Genomic DNA, 14774 nt, shown 5'->3' with positions numbered 1-14774 from the left:
AAACTTTATTTCCTGAGGGCAGAAAAAGACAATTTTTGCTATGTTGCTGGTGAGTGTACTTCTGAAGCAGTTATCTGTAATGGTAGCCCGTTCCCATCGTGCATGCGCTCTGTTCTTCTACATCTGCTTTCTCCCTTACAGACTTTGACTTTTTTTTTTTGCAGTCCCTATTTTATCCTTTCTTACTCTTCATATCTATGACACCCACATGCACTTCTGAATTGAGCCACTTCAGTATTTTCAATTTTTCAGTAATGAAGAAATATATCATTCTATGTAAAACTGAAGCTTACCCCCAAACCCTCAGAAATTTTTTTTTTTAAACTATTTTTAGGGCAATTTTCTAAGTTTTGTTAGCCATTTACTTCTTTCTCACAAAGTGGACCACGCATAGTCCTAGGTACTTTGGGACATTCAGAAACGCCTAAGGAAACATTATTATCTAGAAGAATTTCAAATGTACCCAGCTACTTATAGGGCTGTGCAAAATTAAACAAAATTAAATTCCTTGGAATTTAATACTTCAGACCGGTGATACTAGTATGGAAAAACATACAGAAGGCATTGTACAGTAATACTAAATAAATACATAAGTTCATTTATATGTTATTTATATAATGGGCCAAAAAAAAGGGGTAATTTCAGAAGTCAGGTAGAAAACAGGACAGCTCATCAGAGAAACAGTCATTTTGCTCAGTGAATATTTGAGCGTGTGCTATGTGCCCAGCATGTCTGGTAATGAGTGTGTGTGCCTGGAACCACATCAGGAAAAAATGACTGGGTGCTACGGGGGGGTCTAAATATTTTCAAATTCAGCCAGCATTTATTGAGCCATTATCCTGTGTCAGACAGTGAGTGTTTTGTAAGTCTTTGCTAAAAATTCACTCATGTAACAGCCTTGCCTTTCAACAGCTCTGGCTTGCTCTAGCATCACTGTGTGTCCTCGATCAGGACCACGTAGATCGTCTCTCTTCAGGGAGATGGATGGGAAAGGATGGACAACAAAAACAAATGGTAAGATCAGAATTTTTTTATAAGAGTTTATCTTGTTTTGCTTTTTAATAGGATACTTTAAATTAACTTAAAAAAAACTACAAGTCAAAATACACAGTTGGAACTCTTGAAAAATTGTGTTCATCTCATAAGTCTCTTTCACTTAGCGTCCCCTCTTCATAGTATATTGGGAACTTTAAAACCCACTGCCGTTGAGTCCACTCCAACTCCTAGCGACCCTACAGGACAGAGTAGAACTGCCCTATAGAGTTTGCAAGGAGCACCTGGCAGATTTGAACTGCTGACCTCTTGGTTAGCAGCCGTAGCACTTAACCACTACACCACCAGGGTTTCTGTGGGAACTTTAGGGACTTTTATTTAATTTTTTAAAAAAGCTTTCCCCTTCTTCTTTTAGTCATGTTTGTATCATATCAAAATTTGATTTTAGCAAGATTCTGATGCTATAGCTAGATTTTGTACTAAAAATTAATCTTATGGTAGGAAGGAAATAAAACAGTAGTGGAGGCAATATGACACACCATTTATTCATAAATATGCTTGATGAGTATCCTTAGGTTTACTGGAAGAGAAGACCTTATGTAGGCCCTTGTAGCATTTTCTTATTAGTGTTCAAGTGTCAAAATGAATCGTTCATTTAGCATAGAGTGCATTAACTTTACATATTTGAATATAATGGGGAGAAAAGTTCTTAAGTCTCTAAGAAAAGTATACATGTTTATCATAATAACCATTGAACCCGCATAGCACATTAATTATTGAATTTGGAAATTGAGGAATTTTATAGTTAAGTGTACCTGCCTTAATTAATTCTGGTTAACACTCAGATTCTAAATTCTTAACAGACTTCAGAAGAACTGACTTTCATAGATTACATTCAATTTTTTTTTTTATTAACTTTTATTAAGCTTCAAGTGAACGTTTACAAATCCAATCAGTCTGTCACATACAAGTTTACATACATCTTACTCCGTACTCCCACCTGCTCTTCCCCTATTGAGTCAGCCCTTTCAGTCTCTCCTTTCGTGACAATTTTGCCAGCTTCCCTCTCTCTCTATCCTCCCATCCCCCCTCCAGACAGGAGATGCTAACACAGTCTCAAGTGACCACCTGATATAATTAGCTCACTCTTCATCAGCATGTCTCTCCTACCCACTGTCCAGTCCCTTTCATGTCTGATGAGTTGTCTTCGGGGATGGTTCCTGTCCTGTGCCAACAGAAGGTTTGGGGACCATGACCTCCGGGATTCCTCTAGTCTCAGTCAGACCATTAAGTCTGGTCTTTTTATGAGAATTTGGGGTCTGCATCCCACTGATCTCCTGCTCCCTCAGGGGTCCTCTGCTGTGCTCCCTGTCAGGGCAGTCATCGATTGTGGCCGGGCACCAACTAGTTCTTCTGGTCTCGGGATGATGTAGGTCTCTGGTTCATGTGGCCCTTTCTGTCTCTTGGGCTCCTAGTTGTCGTGTGGCCTCGGTGTTCTTCATTCTCCTTTGCTCCAGGTGGGTTGAGACCAATTGATACATCTTAGATGGCCACTTGTTAGCATTTAAGACCCCAGACGCCACATTTCAAAGGGGGATGCAGAATGATTACATTCAATTTTTACGAGTATCTGAGACTTTTAATCTAATGGAACATTTGTATTTGTCTTATTTTAGCCTATGTGTGACAACCATGACGATGGTGAAACTGCAGCAATCATTTTGTGCAACGTTTGTGGGAATTTATGTACTGACTGCGACAGATTCCTTCACCTTCATCGTCGAACCAAAACTCATCAAAGACAGGTGAAGATTTGTATCTTGATACTCAGAGCAGTATCTGAAGCAGAAAATATACTCAATAAATTTTAGAGTAAATGTGGGAAGGAAGCTTAGTGGAGTGGGGAGAAAAATGGACTAAGTCTCTTGTGACACTTAAAGGGGAGGAGATTGTGAAGGATCTGGAACTTCTTGGAGTGCTTAGTAAATGAAATCCATTATTGTTACTAAATAATTAAATGTTATATTTCCTCTTTCAGAGTGGTAAATATATTTTTTCCCTTTTCTTTAATGAAATAATAGGTCTTCAAAGAAGAAGAAGAAGCTATAAAGGTTGACCTTCATGAAGGTTGTGGTAGAACCAAATTGTTCTGGTTGATGGCACTAGCGGATTCTAAAACAATGAAGGCAATGGTGGAATTCCGAGAACACACAGGTAAAAGAGGATTGAAGGTTGAGCCATGTCTACTGATTATGATTGAACTAGATGTTAGTTCATTTAATAGGAATAATTTTGAGAGATATTCTCATGTCTAATTGTGACACTGTTGATCACTCTCTATATTATTTACTTGACACAGACTGGTGTCTGTGGTAGAAAGAACATTAGACTGAAAGTCGGGAAACCTGGCTTGCCACTCACTAGCTGTGTGAACTTGGGCAACTCTGTTTAACCTTTCTGTAACTCAGTGTTCCCATTTGTGAAGTGGGATGGTTGTCCAGAGACACACATGACTGATAACCATCACAAGTACCAGATAGATTCCCATAAGCGAACATGGCTCACTAAAGGGTGCTCCACAGATAAGGTACACTTTTTTTGATATTTCTTTCTAGTTCTGTTAGCTGTAGCCCCAGTGAGAATTGATGATCACTGAGATCTAGTGTAGCTGTAAGACTATATGATTTTATGGTAGTCTAAGCAGCTTTCCTAGCACTAGTACTTCCCAAGGTTTTCTAAATGGTACTCTTCCCATCGATAGTAATAAATAAAATAATCAACAAAGATGAATAGGTATTAGTTTAAACAAAAAGTAACTTAGGTACATTTAATGTACTTTTACTTCAAAAACATATGGTTTTTTCTTTTTTTTTTTTTTCCCCAAAGTAAGTCTGGTATATTGCCAGCTTAAAGTTACACTGAATCTTATAAATTCTTAATTTTCAGCACATCTGCAGTCTGCCATTGGTGTGACTGACACAAACTTCTGATGTTGGAGTTAGGTATAAACCTGAATGTATTTAATTCTAACTGTATGAGTGGCTTTTCGTGCTCCAAGAGCATGGGCCTGTTTTTCCTCACAGCTGATTTCTTTTTTTTTCCTCCTGTAATCTGTCAGTATAGTATACTGCATTAATTAAAGGTTCTAATGTTGATCCAGCTTTGTATTCTTGATATAAACTATTCTTTTTCAAAAAATATTTTTTGTAAATACTGCTAAATTCCATGCATTAATATTATATTTAGAAATTTTGCATGTGTATTTAAAAATGAGCTTGGTGTGTGATTTTTTAAATCTTCCTATCCTTTTTCTTACTGTTCTGTCCTTATTTTGTGGAATTTGCGCCTTCTTTAAATCTCTCAAACGTATTTAAATTCCTTTTCAGATTCTTATCTCTAGAAGTTGGGTGGGAATTTTTCTGTTTTTTAAGTTTCATACTCAGATGGTACATTTCCCCTATGCCTTTTAATTTTTTGAAGATTTTCCTTCTTTATTTAACTTTTTGCTGTTATATTTTATCTGGTATTGTGCATTTGGAGTTGGGGACTTGCCACATCAGCTGAGTCAGCCATCTTGACTAGAAATGTAGCCTTGTTTCTTTTTACTGAAAAATCATAAATAAATCAGTCAAGAATTTATCTGTTTTGAGATAGTTCTTTCATTTCTTAGACCTCTTTTTTATGACTATTTACTTCGTAATTACTATATCTTACACCCTCAGCTTTAAAACATTAGGCTAATTTATCAGTGATGGCAACTAATACAAACCAGGTTGCTTGGTTGTTGTGGGGTTTTTATACATATTAAGATATACAGAAAACATATCCATTAAGAGGATTTTTCTTTGTCTCCTTGAAACTAGGCAAACCAACCACAAGTAGCTCAGAAGCATGCCGTTTCTGTGGTTCCCGGAGTGGAACAGAGTTATCTGCTGTTGGCAGCGTTTGTTCTGACGCAGATTGCCAGGTGAGTGTATGGTTAAACAGGCCATTCCGGTGAAGGATAGCACGCATTCTATCAGGAGACCTTAACTTCACATAAATAAGTGTTACAATGCAACATCACCCGTGTTTTCTAAATTAATATGTTATCCATGTTAAGAGTTAAATGCCTTATCAAAGCTGGAGAATGGATCAAATAAACCAAACTCTTTTTTTGTGTGTTCCTCAACTGCCACAGTCATATGTATTAATGTGTACTCGACTAGAAACAGTTAAGAATCTATACATTTTCTTTACCACTTAAATGTTTTAAGGAAGTTTCCAATACCTAAGAGTTCTTTTTCTTTATCCTGAACACATGTACACGTATTCCGTGCTATCCAAATATTTTTGGTTCCTCAATTCAAGTAACAAGAATTTGGGTAGTGAGCTCATATAGTGAGAGATAACTGTATTTTTCAATTCCTATTTGGGAGGAGAGCGTTTGGGAGATTGTACGTCAGAATTTTTTTTTATTCATGGCTATGCGTGATAACAAGTAGATTAAAATTGTAATTCATTTCTGTCGGCATTTCCTTTATGTAAAGTCAAATTTTTAAAACACCACATTAAAAGAAAAATAGACCCTGTAAATAATTCTAATTTATATTCAAGCAAAGAATAAAAATAACACTACTTTGTTGTTACTTAACCTTACTGTGCGTTTCTTGTAGGAATAATGACTTGGAAAATTAATTTACTAGATATGTAATTTCTAAGATGTGTGCCTTTTTTGATGTCAATACTATTTTAATTCATCTTTAATAGGAATATGCTAAGATAGCCTGTAGTAAGACGCACCCTTGTGGGCATCCATGTGGAGGGGTTAAGAACGAAGAGCATTGTTTGCCATGTCTACACGGCTGCGATAAAAATGCCACAACACTGAAGCAAGACGCAGATGACATGTGCATGATCTGTTTCACAGAAGCGCTCTCAGCAGCACCCGCCATTCAGGTTGTCCACATTTTAGCTAACAGATTAAACATGTCTAGGTTTGAAACTGGGGAAATATTAATATATTTGTCAAATAAACAGATGATAAAAATCTTTTTATATCATGGGGTAAAAATGTTCCATTAATATATACATCTGCCAGTTTATTGAAGAGCAAATTCAAGCCTCTTTATGTTCTAGTCACCGTTTTGTGTGTTCAGCTTTGTGATTTCTGTGAGCCTATATAATCAATAAAAAGAAAATCAAATTCATTGCCATCAGGTCAATTCCGACTCATAGGACCCTATAGGACAGAGTAGAACTGCCCCAGTAGGGTTTCCAAGGAGCTGCTAGTGGATTCGAACTGCTGGCCTTTTCGTTAGCAGCCAAGCTCTTAACCACTGCACCACCAGGGCTCCATATAATCAGTAGAATGTAAAAATGTTCATAAGTGAAAGAAAAATAATTAGATCATCTAGTCATTTTAATTTCCAGAATTCAAGATGGTACTTTTATATCATATATATATGATCTGGGAAACCCTGGTGGCGTAGTGGTTAAGTGCTATGGCTGCCAACCAAAGGGTCAGCAGTTCGAATCTGCCAGGCGCTCCTTGGACACTCTACAGGGCAGTTCTACTGTGTCCTGTAGGGTTGCTATGAGTCGGAATCAACTCGACGGCACTGAGTTTGGTATATTATCTATACCTAATTAGGTATAGATACCTCTATGCACACTGTATACACATATATTTTTATATTCGTAGTATTATAGAAGTTACAGTCTGCTAAATAAGTCCTTTTTTTTTCTTTACCAGTGTTTTATATGTATTTTCGCTCTTGTGATTCCAAGATAATATATGTTCTCCAAAAAAAAAGAAAAGGCTTATTTAAATCAGTAGTTTTATCTTCTTTCTAGGAGATACAAAATTGAATAATTTTACATTTCTCCATAGCCTGCCTTATTTTCTATAAGTGGCAACAGTATATTAATGGTAAATATCAGAAAAGCTGAAGGCCTAGTTGTTAATGATCCGTGAATAATAAAAAAAGCACTAAAATTTCATCGTACTAAATTTCTTGCTTTTTTCTCTTACTTTCTTTAAGTAGCATCTTGCTTTGGATAATCTCCATTTACTCAAGTGTTCTCTTTATTGTATATGCTCACATCCTTCTCTTTTCTTTATTTAAGCTGGACTGCAGTCACGTATTTCACTTACAGTGCTGTAGACGAGTTTTGGAAAACAGATGGCTTGGTCCAAGGATAACATTCGGATTTATATCTTGTCCCATTTGCAAGGTATAGAAAGAATCAAATTATCTGCTTTCTATTTATTTTCATCTGTATTGTCATCTTTCAAATTAAATGCATGTCAGCATCTTTTGGTATTCTTCCCAGTTTACTTTTTACCACCAGCCCCCACCAGTTTCTGCCCTTCTCATCTAGGTGGTGGTGGTGGTTGTAAGTTGCTGTCAAGTCTTTACTCACTCATGGTGACCCCATGCGTGCAGAGGAGAACCACTCCATAGGGTGTTCAGGGCTGTGACATTACTGAAGCAGGTTGCCAGGCCTGTTTCCCCAGACACTTCTGGATAGGTTTGAACCGCCAACTTTTCAGATAGTACAGGTACTTAGCCATTTGTGCCACCCAGGGACTCCCATGTAGGTGGTGCCTGAGTATATTATAAGATCTATCTCTTACATGCATTTCAAGGTAATAATTGTTAATTAAAAACTGTTGTTGTGTGCCATCAAGTCAATTCTGCCTCTTAGAGACCCAATATGACAGGGTAGACCTGCCCCACAGAATTTCCTAGGCTGTAATCTTTACAGGAGCAGAGCTCCAGGTCTTTTTTCCTGTGGAGCAACTGGTGGATTTGAACTGCCAACCTTTTGGTTAGCAGCCAAGCGCTTAATTATTGCACCACCGGGGCTCTTTTTCCAATAAAAACTGATTAAATCGAATTAAGCATACTGCATCAGAAAGTGTAGGTAGACATCATTACGCATTACAGGTCATGTGTCACTGCTTTCAGACACCCTGAGAGTGCAGATTACATGACATGACACTGGTTAACTACCAAAAAGAATGATCTCATGGTGCTTGTGGGTATTCATACTTGCATTTAACATGTGAAATCTGAACTTTCAATGCCATTAGAATAGATTCAGTTAAAATAAGGAGAAAATTCTTGATATTTTAACATCTCTCTACAAAGGTGTTTAGCAAAGTAGCAAGTTCTTTTGGCAAGCTAATGAAGGTTACCTAGTGACCTTTGTTTAAGAATGTGACTGGCAGTGCCTTCCTTATTAATTCTTCTTTCCTTATTGCTGTATTAAGTTTGCCCTATTTTCTTACCTTTAGATTTGCAGACTGGTGTAAAAAATATATGGAAATACTTAGCACAATCATTGCTTAGGAAGATTGAGGAATAATCAAATAGATTGTAGTATTTTGTTCTTCCTTCTCATATAGTAGCACAAAGAAAGGTCACATTTTGGAATCTGGAAATAGATACTTGAAGGTAGCATAGGAAATACTACCTGCTTATTTCAGTCACCTGGCATTCTACCCTACATCCAAAGAAACAAATCACACACAGTCCCAGCGTACGTCTTAATTGTGGCAGCAAAGTAACTTTCATCCCTGGAACTGCTAAGGCAGCAGGATATATTTTTCAGACACAGGAAATATGAAACTAATAAAAATGGAATTTTCATGTTCTCTGCACCATTTGCCCCATTTTCCCTGCTCTTGGGAAAATATGGGCTTTTGAGAACTTTACAGGATTGTTTTTAAATGGCATTTCATTTAGAAATTGTTTACTATCTGCTAATCTCCTAGCACAGTTCTACACACTAAGTATTTTTTGAATTAATAAATAATGATTCTTTTAAATAATGTTCATTTTTTATTTCAGAACAAAATAAATCATATAGTATTAAAAGACCTGCTTGATCCAATCAAAGAACTCTATGAGGATGTCAGAAGAAAGGCCTTGATGAGATTGGAATATGAAGGTCTGCATAAGAGTGAAGCCATCACAACTCCCGGTGTGAGGTTTTATAATGACCCAGCTGGCTACGCCATGAATAGATATGCATACTATGTCTGCTACAAATGCAGAAAGGTATGCTATAAATTATCTAAGAAGTATTAAAAACTAGAGATTAACTATGTGGTTAAGAAATTAAATTGAATGCTGATATCTGATATCTAACTATTCTTTCACCTAAGCGTGAACTTACAAATGAGATAGCTTGAATGTTTCATGTTGAACTTATTTACTTAATTTGTATTTGAGAGGCTTTTTTGCTGTTGTTGTTCTATATAAACTTTTACCAAAACATATAATGTTTTTGTACTATGTTATAGAAGCTATTTCCCACTAGTAATAACCTCCTGGTTACCAAATCCCCTTGGTTCTTGAATAAACATCTCTTACTTGACTCTATTGATAATTCCCTCATTACAGGTCTTACTTCCTTGGCTTCCAGGACAACGCTCTTTTGATGTCCTCCTCCTTCTCTGGTTATCTGTCTTTAACTCCTTCAAGTTCCTTTCATTCAACTACCCCTTACATACTTGTTTTCCCAGCATTCTATTCTTATCTAACAATACCTCCTTACCTTCTGTGACCTCCAGTAAATCCACAGTTTCACCTCCCATCTCTACCGTTATGACCTTCCCAAATTATAAGGTTTTAGATACATAAATCCAGCTGCCTGCCGGACATTTGGATTTCTCACAGATACTTCTTAAGTCCACATGTCCATTGTTATACACATCAACCTTGACTGTCCCAATCTGTCATCTTTATTAACAAAGTCCTATCAACACCGTCTCCATATCTCTCTCGAGTCCTTTTTTTCCAGCAACCCTAAGCATTTTTCACTTTGATAATTATAGTAGCCTTCTTATATACTCCCTCCATCCCATCCCTTACACTTACACTGTTACCAGTAGACCAGTGTTCCTAGACCTTAGTCTAATTGTGTCATTTTTCTGCTTATAATCCTGTAGCCCTGCCTACCTTTCCAGTCTCATCTCCCAATATGCTACCATTGGCACTCATGCTGCAAATACTGAACTACTTGTAATTCCCCAAACTTAGCTACGTTTGCTCACTCGCTGGCACCTCTATGCCATTGCATATGCTGTTTCTCTGCATGAGATGGTCTTCTCGACTTCCTGCATTTTACTCTCAACTGCCCGCCACTCATACACCCACGCTCACCTGCATAGCCAAATCTGTCTAATCACGCCTCAGGTTTCACCTCCTCTGTAATGTGCCCCTCCCACACCACACCCCCCAGCTGATTTTGATATCTTGCATCCATCCATCATAACACTCATTATTCCATATCACGATTACTGGTTGACTTGCCTGTCTGCCCCACTTGAAAAAGTTCCATGAGGACAAGGACTATATTTTATTTCTCTGTCTCCAGCACTTGGCATTTAGTGGGCACTAAGTTAATTTGTATTGAATTAGACAATGAATAAATGAGTGAAAGAATGAATAAATGAAAGATGCATCGTCTGTCCTTGTAACAAAAAGAAAATACAGATGGTGAATGAAAGGCTAAATAGATAAATGATGACCAGGAACACAGACAAATATACATACACCTAAGGAAAGACCAGTAGAGTGCATTTGTTAAACATGTACTGTTACAAATAATAAAATATTTCTCTGTGTTTAATGCACTAAACATCATAAATGAATATTGTGCTACCACAGGAGTGATAGTCAAATGTCTAAGAAGCCAAGCAGGGATATAGAAAAGTGAAACAGCTGGAATGAGTAATAGACCCCAGGACAAATGAAACACTTCCAGGACCAGATTTACCTGGTGGACAACCATTTGTAACTTCTGTATCAATGCAGCCTATCTTCTAACCTGTTTTTCTAGAACAGTGTAAATAGATTTATATTGACTCATCTTCTTTATTCCCTCTTACGACTGTCTTTCATTTTAAGATGGCTAGCCACCAGTTGTGGATAGAGCTTTTTGGGTACATACAGATTGCTCCCATTTATTTTGTGCCCAGAGCAAATCATCTATCAGAATATTTTCATTTATTTGTATCTGTAATGAGTACTGTTGAGTTGCTGCATATAGTGTAGCTTTGTAAGTTTAAGCAGTGTTCTGAATAGGATTGCCAAATTTGCCTTTTCTGTTTAAAATGTTTGCATGATTAGTAGATGCTTAAAACTTGTTTGATGTTTTTTTTCTTCACCATTAGCCTCAGGACTATACAGCTGTACTAATAATTTACTTTTAGGCATGTTTTTTGTTCTACATACTATAATTTTGGGATTTCTAAGCTTATTCTTTAAAAGCAGTAGAAGGGGCTATGCTGTTTAATATTTCAAAATGAGAAAAATTAGTCAGACTTTGTCCTTGAAAAGCATAGTTTCTCTTTACTACTTAACATCCTGTTCTTGATATTTGAAATGTTTTACATTCTTTTGTTATTTTGCTTTTTCAGTATGGTGTTTTAGCTTCCTACTGTAGGCATGAATCCATTCCAGAAGTGAAATAGCTTTAATTCTCACCCCGGTCTCCCCTACAGGCAGCAATGTGGACAGTACTTGGTCGTGCAACTGTCTAACGGACAATAGTATTTGCTGTGATCACTCAATCTTGCTTCACTAGCACTATACTGTATCTCCAGTGGCAGAGTTTTCTTTGTTTCTACTATAATCTAAATGCATTTTCTCCATAGGCATATTTTGGTGGCGAAGCTCGCTGTGATGCTGAGGCTGGACAAGGGGACGATTATGATCCCAGAGAGCTCATTTGTGGTGCCTGTTCTGATGTGTCCAGGGCTCAGGTGAGCAGAACATTTTATTACAAAGGATGGTTTAGAAATGTTTAACCTTTTTTTTTAAATAATTATATAACAAGTATGATAGAAATAATAAACCACGTCTTTTCCCCGGTGTTTTCTTATATTTGTACAGCATTATATAATTTTTCAAACTGTTTTCTATGTTTCATTTCTTCTAGATATTATTTCCACATTTGTGCATTTTATAATTGTTTTTTCCATAACCTGAAGCACCACATTGCAATAAGTAATAAATTTCTTTCTTTCATTTTCTTAAACCTGCAGTCAAACTTAAATGTTTTCTCCCATGAAATATTCACATTACATCCATGAGATTGGGAGATAGGTGAGATCCTATTAATATTTCAAATAGATAGGTCAGGAAACATTCACAGAGAAATTAAGTGGCGTGGAGCTACGTAAGCTCTCAAAATATGAATTGCTAAGCTATGTATATGACTATCTTAGTGTAACTGGCATAGTCTCGCTGTAATCCTCTGCCTATCTGTTTCCTTTTGCTATAGATGTGTCCCAAGCATGGCACAGACTTTTTGGAATATAAATGTCGCTACTGCTGCTCAGTGGCTGTCTTTTTCTGTTTCGGAACCACACATTTTTGCAACGCTTGTCATGATGATTTTCAGAGAATGACTAGCATTCCTAAGGAAGAGCTACCACACTGTCCTGCAGGTATGCTTTCAGTGTGATTTAATTACGATGATGATGTATGGTTTCTCATTTTATTAAAGATTATATTAGATCTCGTTGTTTTAAGTGACAGAAAGCCGACTCAAACTAGCCTAAAGAATCGAAGGGAATTCGTTGACCTGTGTACGCTTACGACTTTTCTAAGCCGAAAAATTAGATCATCGTGAGTGAAGGGTTAGGAGCAATATTGGAGCAGGTCTTTGGGGAATGAGAACAAAGCCAACTGAAGATTAGTAACAGGATTACTCTTCAGCACTAACGGGCCATGTGAAATTTGAAATCCTAAGTTAATAATAGAACCATTTAGAAGGATTTTGTGATTTTTTTTTTTTTTTTTTTCCTCTTAAAGAAGCCTGGAACTGTGTGGTAAAGTGGACAAGCAATTTGCTCTAGAATGGCCAGAAATTGGCAGCGTGGTGAGCATCAGAGAGCCACATGAATTAAAGATGCCCTGAGAAATGACACTCTGGAGGTCAGACTGAGGAAAAAAGAATAGGAAACTAGAGACTAAAAAAATTGGAAGCGGTCAGGAACTGACGGTCACGATGAGGTGGGAACGAAGCTTAACGGGAGCAGGGGAAGTGGAAGGACAAGTAAACGTGACCATAGAGGAGAATGTATCTGAGATATACATGAGATGTATCTACAGTTAGTGAAAATACATGCAAGAGTACATACAACCCAAAATATAGTGTTGTTAAAGCTGTGAAGCATACACTCGTCTACTGCTTGTGAGAGTGTAGGTGGTGTATGACCTTACGGAAGGCAGTTTGACAGTGCCTGTCAAAATTACAAATACGTTTACCCTTCAACAGTCTGATTTCTGGGGATATACTTACACATGTGAGGAGAATGTTAACAACGAACAAATATAAAAAATTACTCATTGCAGCATTGCTTATAATAATAAAAGATTGTAAACAACACAAGTATCCAGTAGGAAAATGGTTAAATACTGAATACTAGGTACCATTAAAAGAAGAAGAGTGAGGAAGTTTCTATGTACTGATAGGGAACAATCTCTAGGAAATAGTGTTAAATGAAAACGGCAAATTACAGGACAGTGTGTATAGTGTGCTGCCTTTTGTAAACAACTCAAAAATTAGAATATATACTCATGTTTATATTTGCACGAAGAAATACTGTAAAGATAAGAAACAAATAAAATTGATTAACTATTGGGGAAAAGGATGGGGGTAGAGATGGGGAGAGGGTGACTTCTTACTAGATGTCATTTTTTTTTATCATTTTGACTTTTTTCGTCATGTGGAATATCTTTTCAAAAATAAAGATAAGACACATGGGGTTTTGTTTTTTTGTTTTAAGTATGGTACTTTTTGCCATTTGCACATGCCAAATAAAAATGGTTACATGCACCCATCAAAAAAAAAAAAACCTCTTTTAAGTATAAATGACAGGCTTTGATAGAAACAAGATGAGAATGATATGAGGCTCAGGTGTTTAGGGTAACGGCCAGAAGAGAGATGTAAGTTGTGCTTGGGCGGAGGGGCTGTGAGCTGGAGATTGGTAAATGAAGGCTGTGAGAAGAGGACAGTGCGCTCGGTGATTCGAGCCTCAAGGAAAGAGGGATTATTGAATGAAAGGTGTAGCTGAGTAGTCTGGAAATAAATGGGACCAGGAGAATGTCAGTCGTGCTTCCTGGCCCAAGGACCTAGAGAGTTTAAGAAATGACCAACCACTAGCTGAGCAAGTTTAGAGGCAGTGTCACTAGGGAAAATCCAAATTTTACTTACTGAAAAAAAAAATTTTTTCTTACTGTGTTTAAAAAAAAAAAAAATAGGGAAGTTAGCAATCAATCAAACGTTCCAGAAAGCACAGCATTGAGGGTGGGGCTGGGAAAGTGAGTCTGGGTCAGGCGAAGGCTAGGTTTCCCCCTCCCACATGCACATGGTCACACCTGTCAGCCAACAGAAGAAGTTTGTACTTAAAAAAACAATTGTGAATACTGCAGAAGCCAGTACATCTGGTACAATGCAAGGTCATGGAAGCTCCATAGACACATCCAAGCTCCCTGAAGAAATATGGGACTGTGGGAACCATGGTCTCAGGGAACATCTAACTCAATTGGCATCACATAGTTTTTAAAGAAAATGTTCTACATTCTACTTTGGTGAGTAGCATCTGGGGTCTTAAAAAGCCTGTGACCAGCCATCTAAGATACTCCACTGGTCTCACCCCTTCAGGAGCAAGAGAGAATAAAGAAAACTAAAGACACAAGGGAAAGATTATTCCAAAGGACTAATGGACCACAACTACCATGGCCTCCATCAGACTGAGTCCAGTACAATTCGATGGT

The 14774-nt window shown here is 37.2% G+C and overlaps 1 protein-coding gene across 9 annotated transcripts in view; it reads left to right on the top strand.

The window, feature by feature from the left end:
- The window catches only part of MYCBP2 (MYC binding protein 2), a 287568-nt gene that overhangs the window by 268891 nt on the left and 3903 nt on the right, over positions 1-14774 (top strand). For all 9 annotated transcript variants that reach the window (XM_049853287.1, XM_049853282.1, XM_049853285.1 and 6 more), the window contains 9 exons: positions 913-1014; positions 2670-2798; positions 3075-3207; positions 4857-4960; positions 5743-5931; positions 7102-7209; positions 8832-9041; positions 11645-11752; positions 12274-12439. In XM_049853287.1, coding sequence (XP_049709244.1) covers positions 913-1014; positions 2670-2798; positions 3075-3207; positions 4857-4960; positions 5743-5931; positions 7102-7209; positions 8832-9041; positions 11645-11752; positions 12274-12439 — 1249 coding nt within the window. The remainder of the gene's footprint in view (positions 1-912; positions 1015-2669; positions 2799-3074; positions 3208-4856; positions 4961-5742; positions 5932-7101; positions 7210-8831; positions 9042-11644; positions 11753-12273; positions 12440-14774) is intronic.

Source organism: Elephas maximus, chromosome 14 (genome assembly GCF_024166365.1).
Source record: "Elephas maximus indicus isolate mEleMax1 chromosome 14, mEleMax1 primary haplotype, whole genome shotgun sequence".
In the NCBI taxonomy this organism is placed as follows: domain Eukaryota; kingdom Metazoa; phylum Chordata; class Mammalia; order Proboscidea; family Elephantidae; genus Elephas; species Elephas maximus.
Note: the sequence above shows the minus strand (reverse complement) of the source record. Positions and strands in the feature narration are given on the sequence as shown.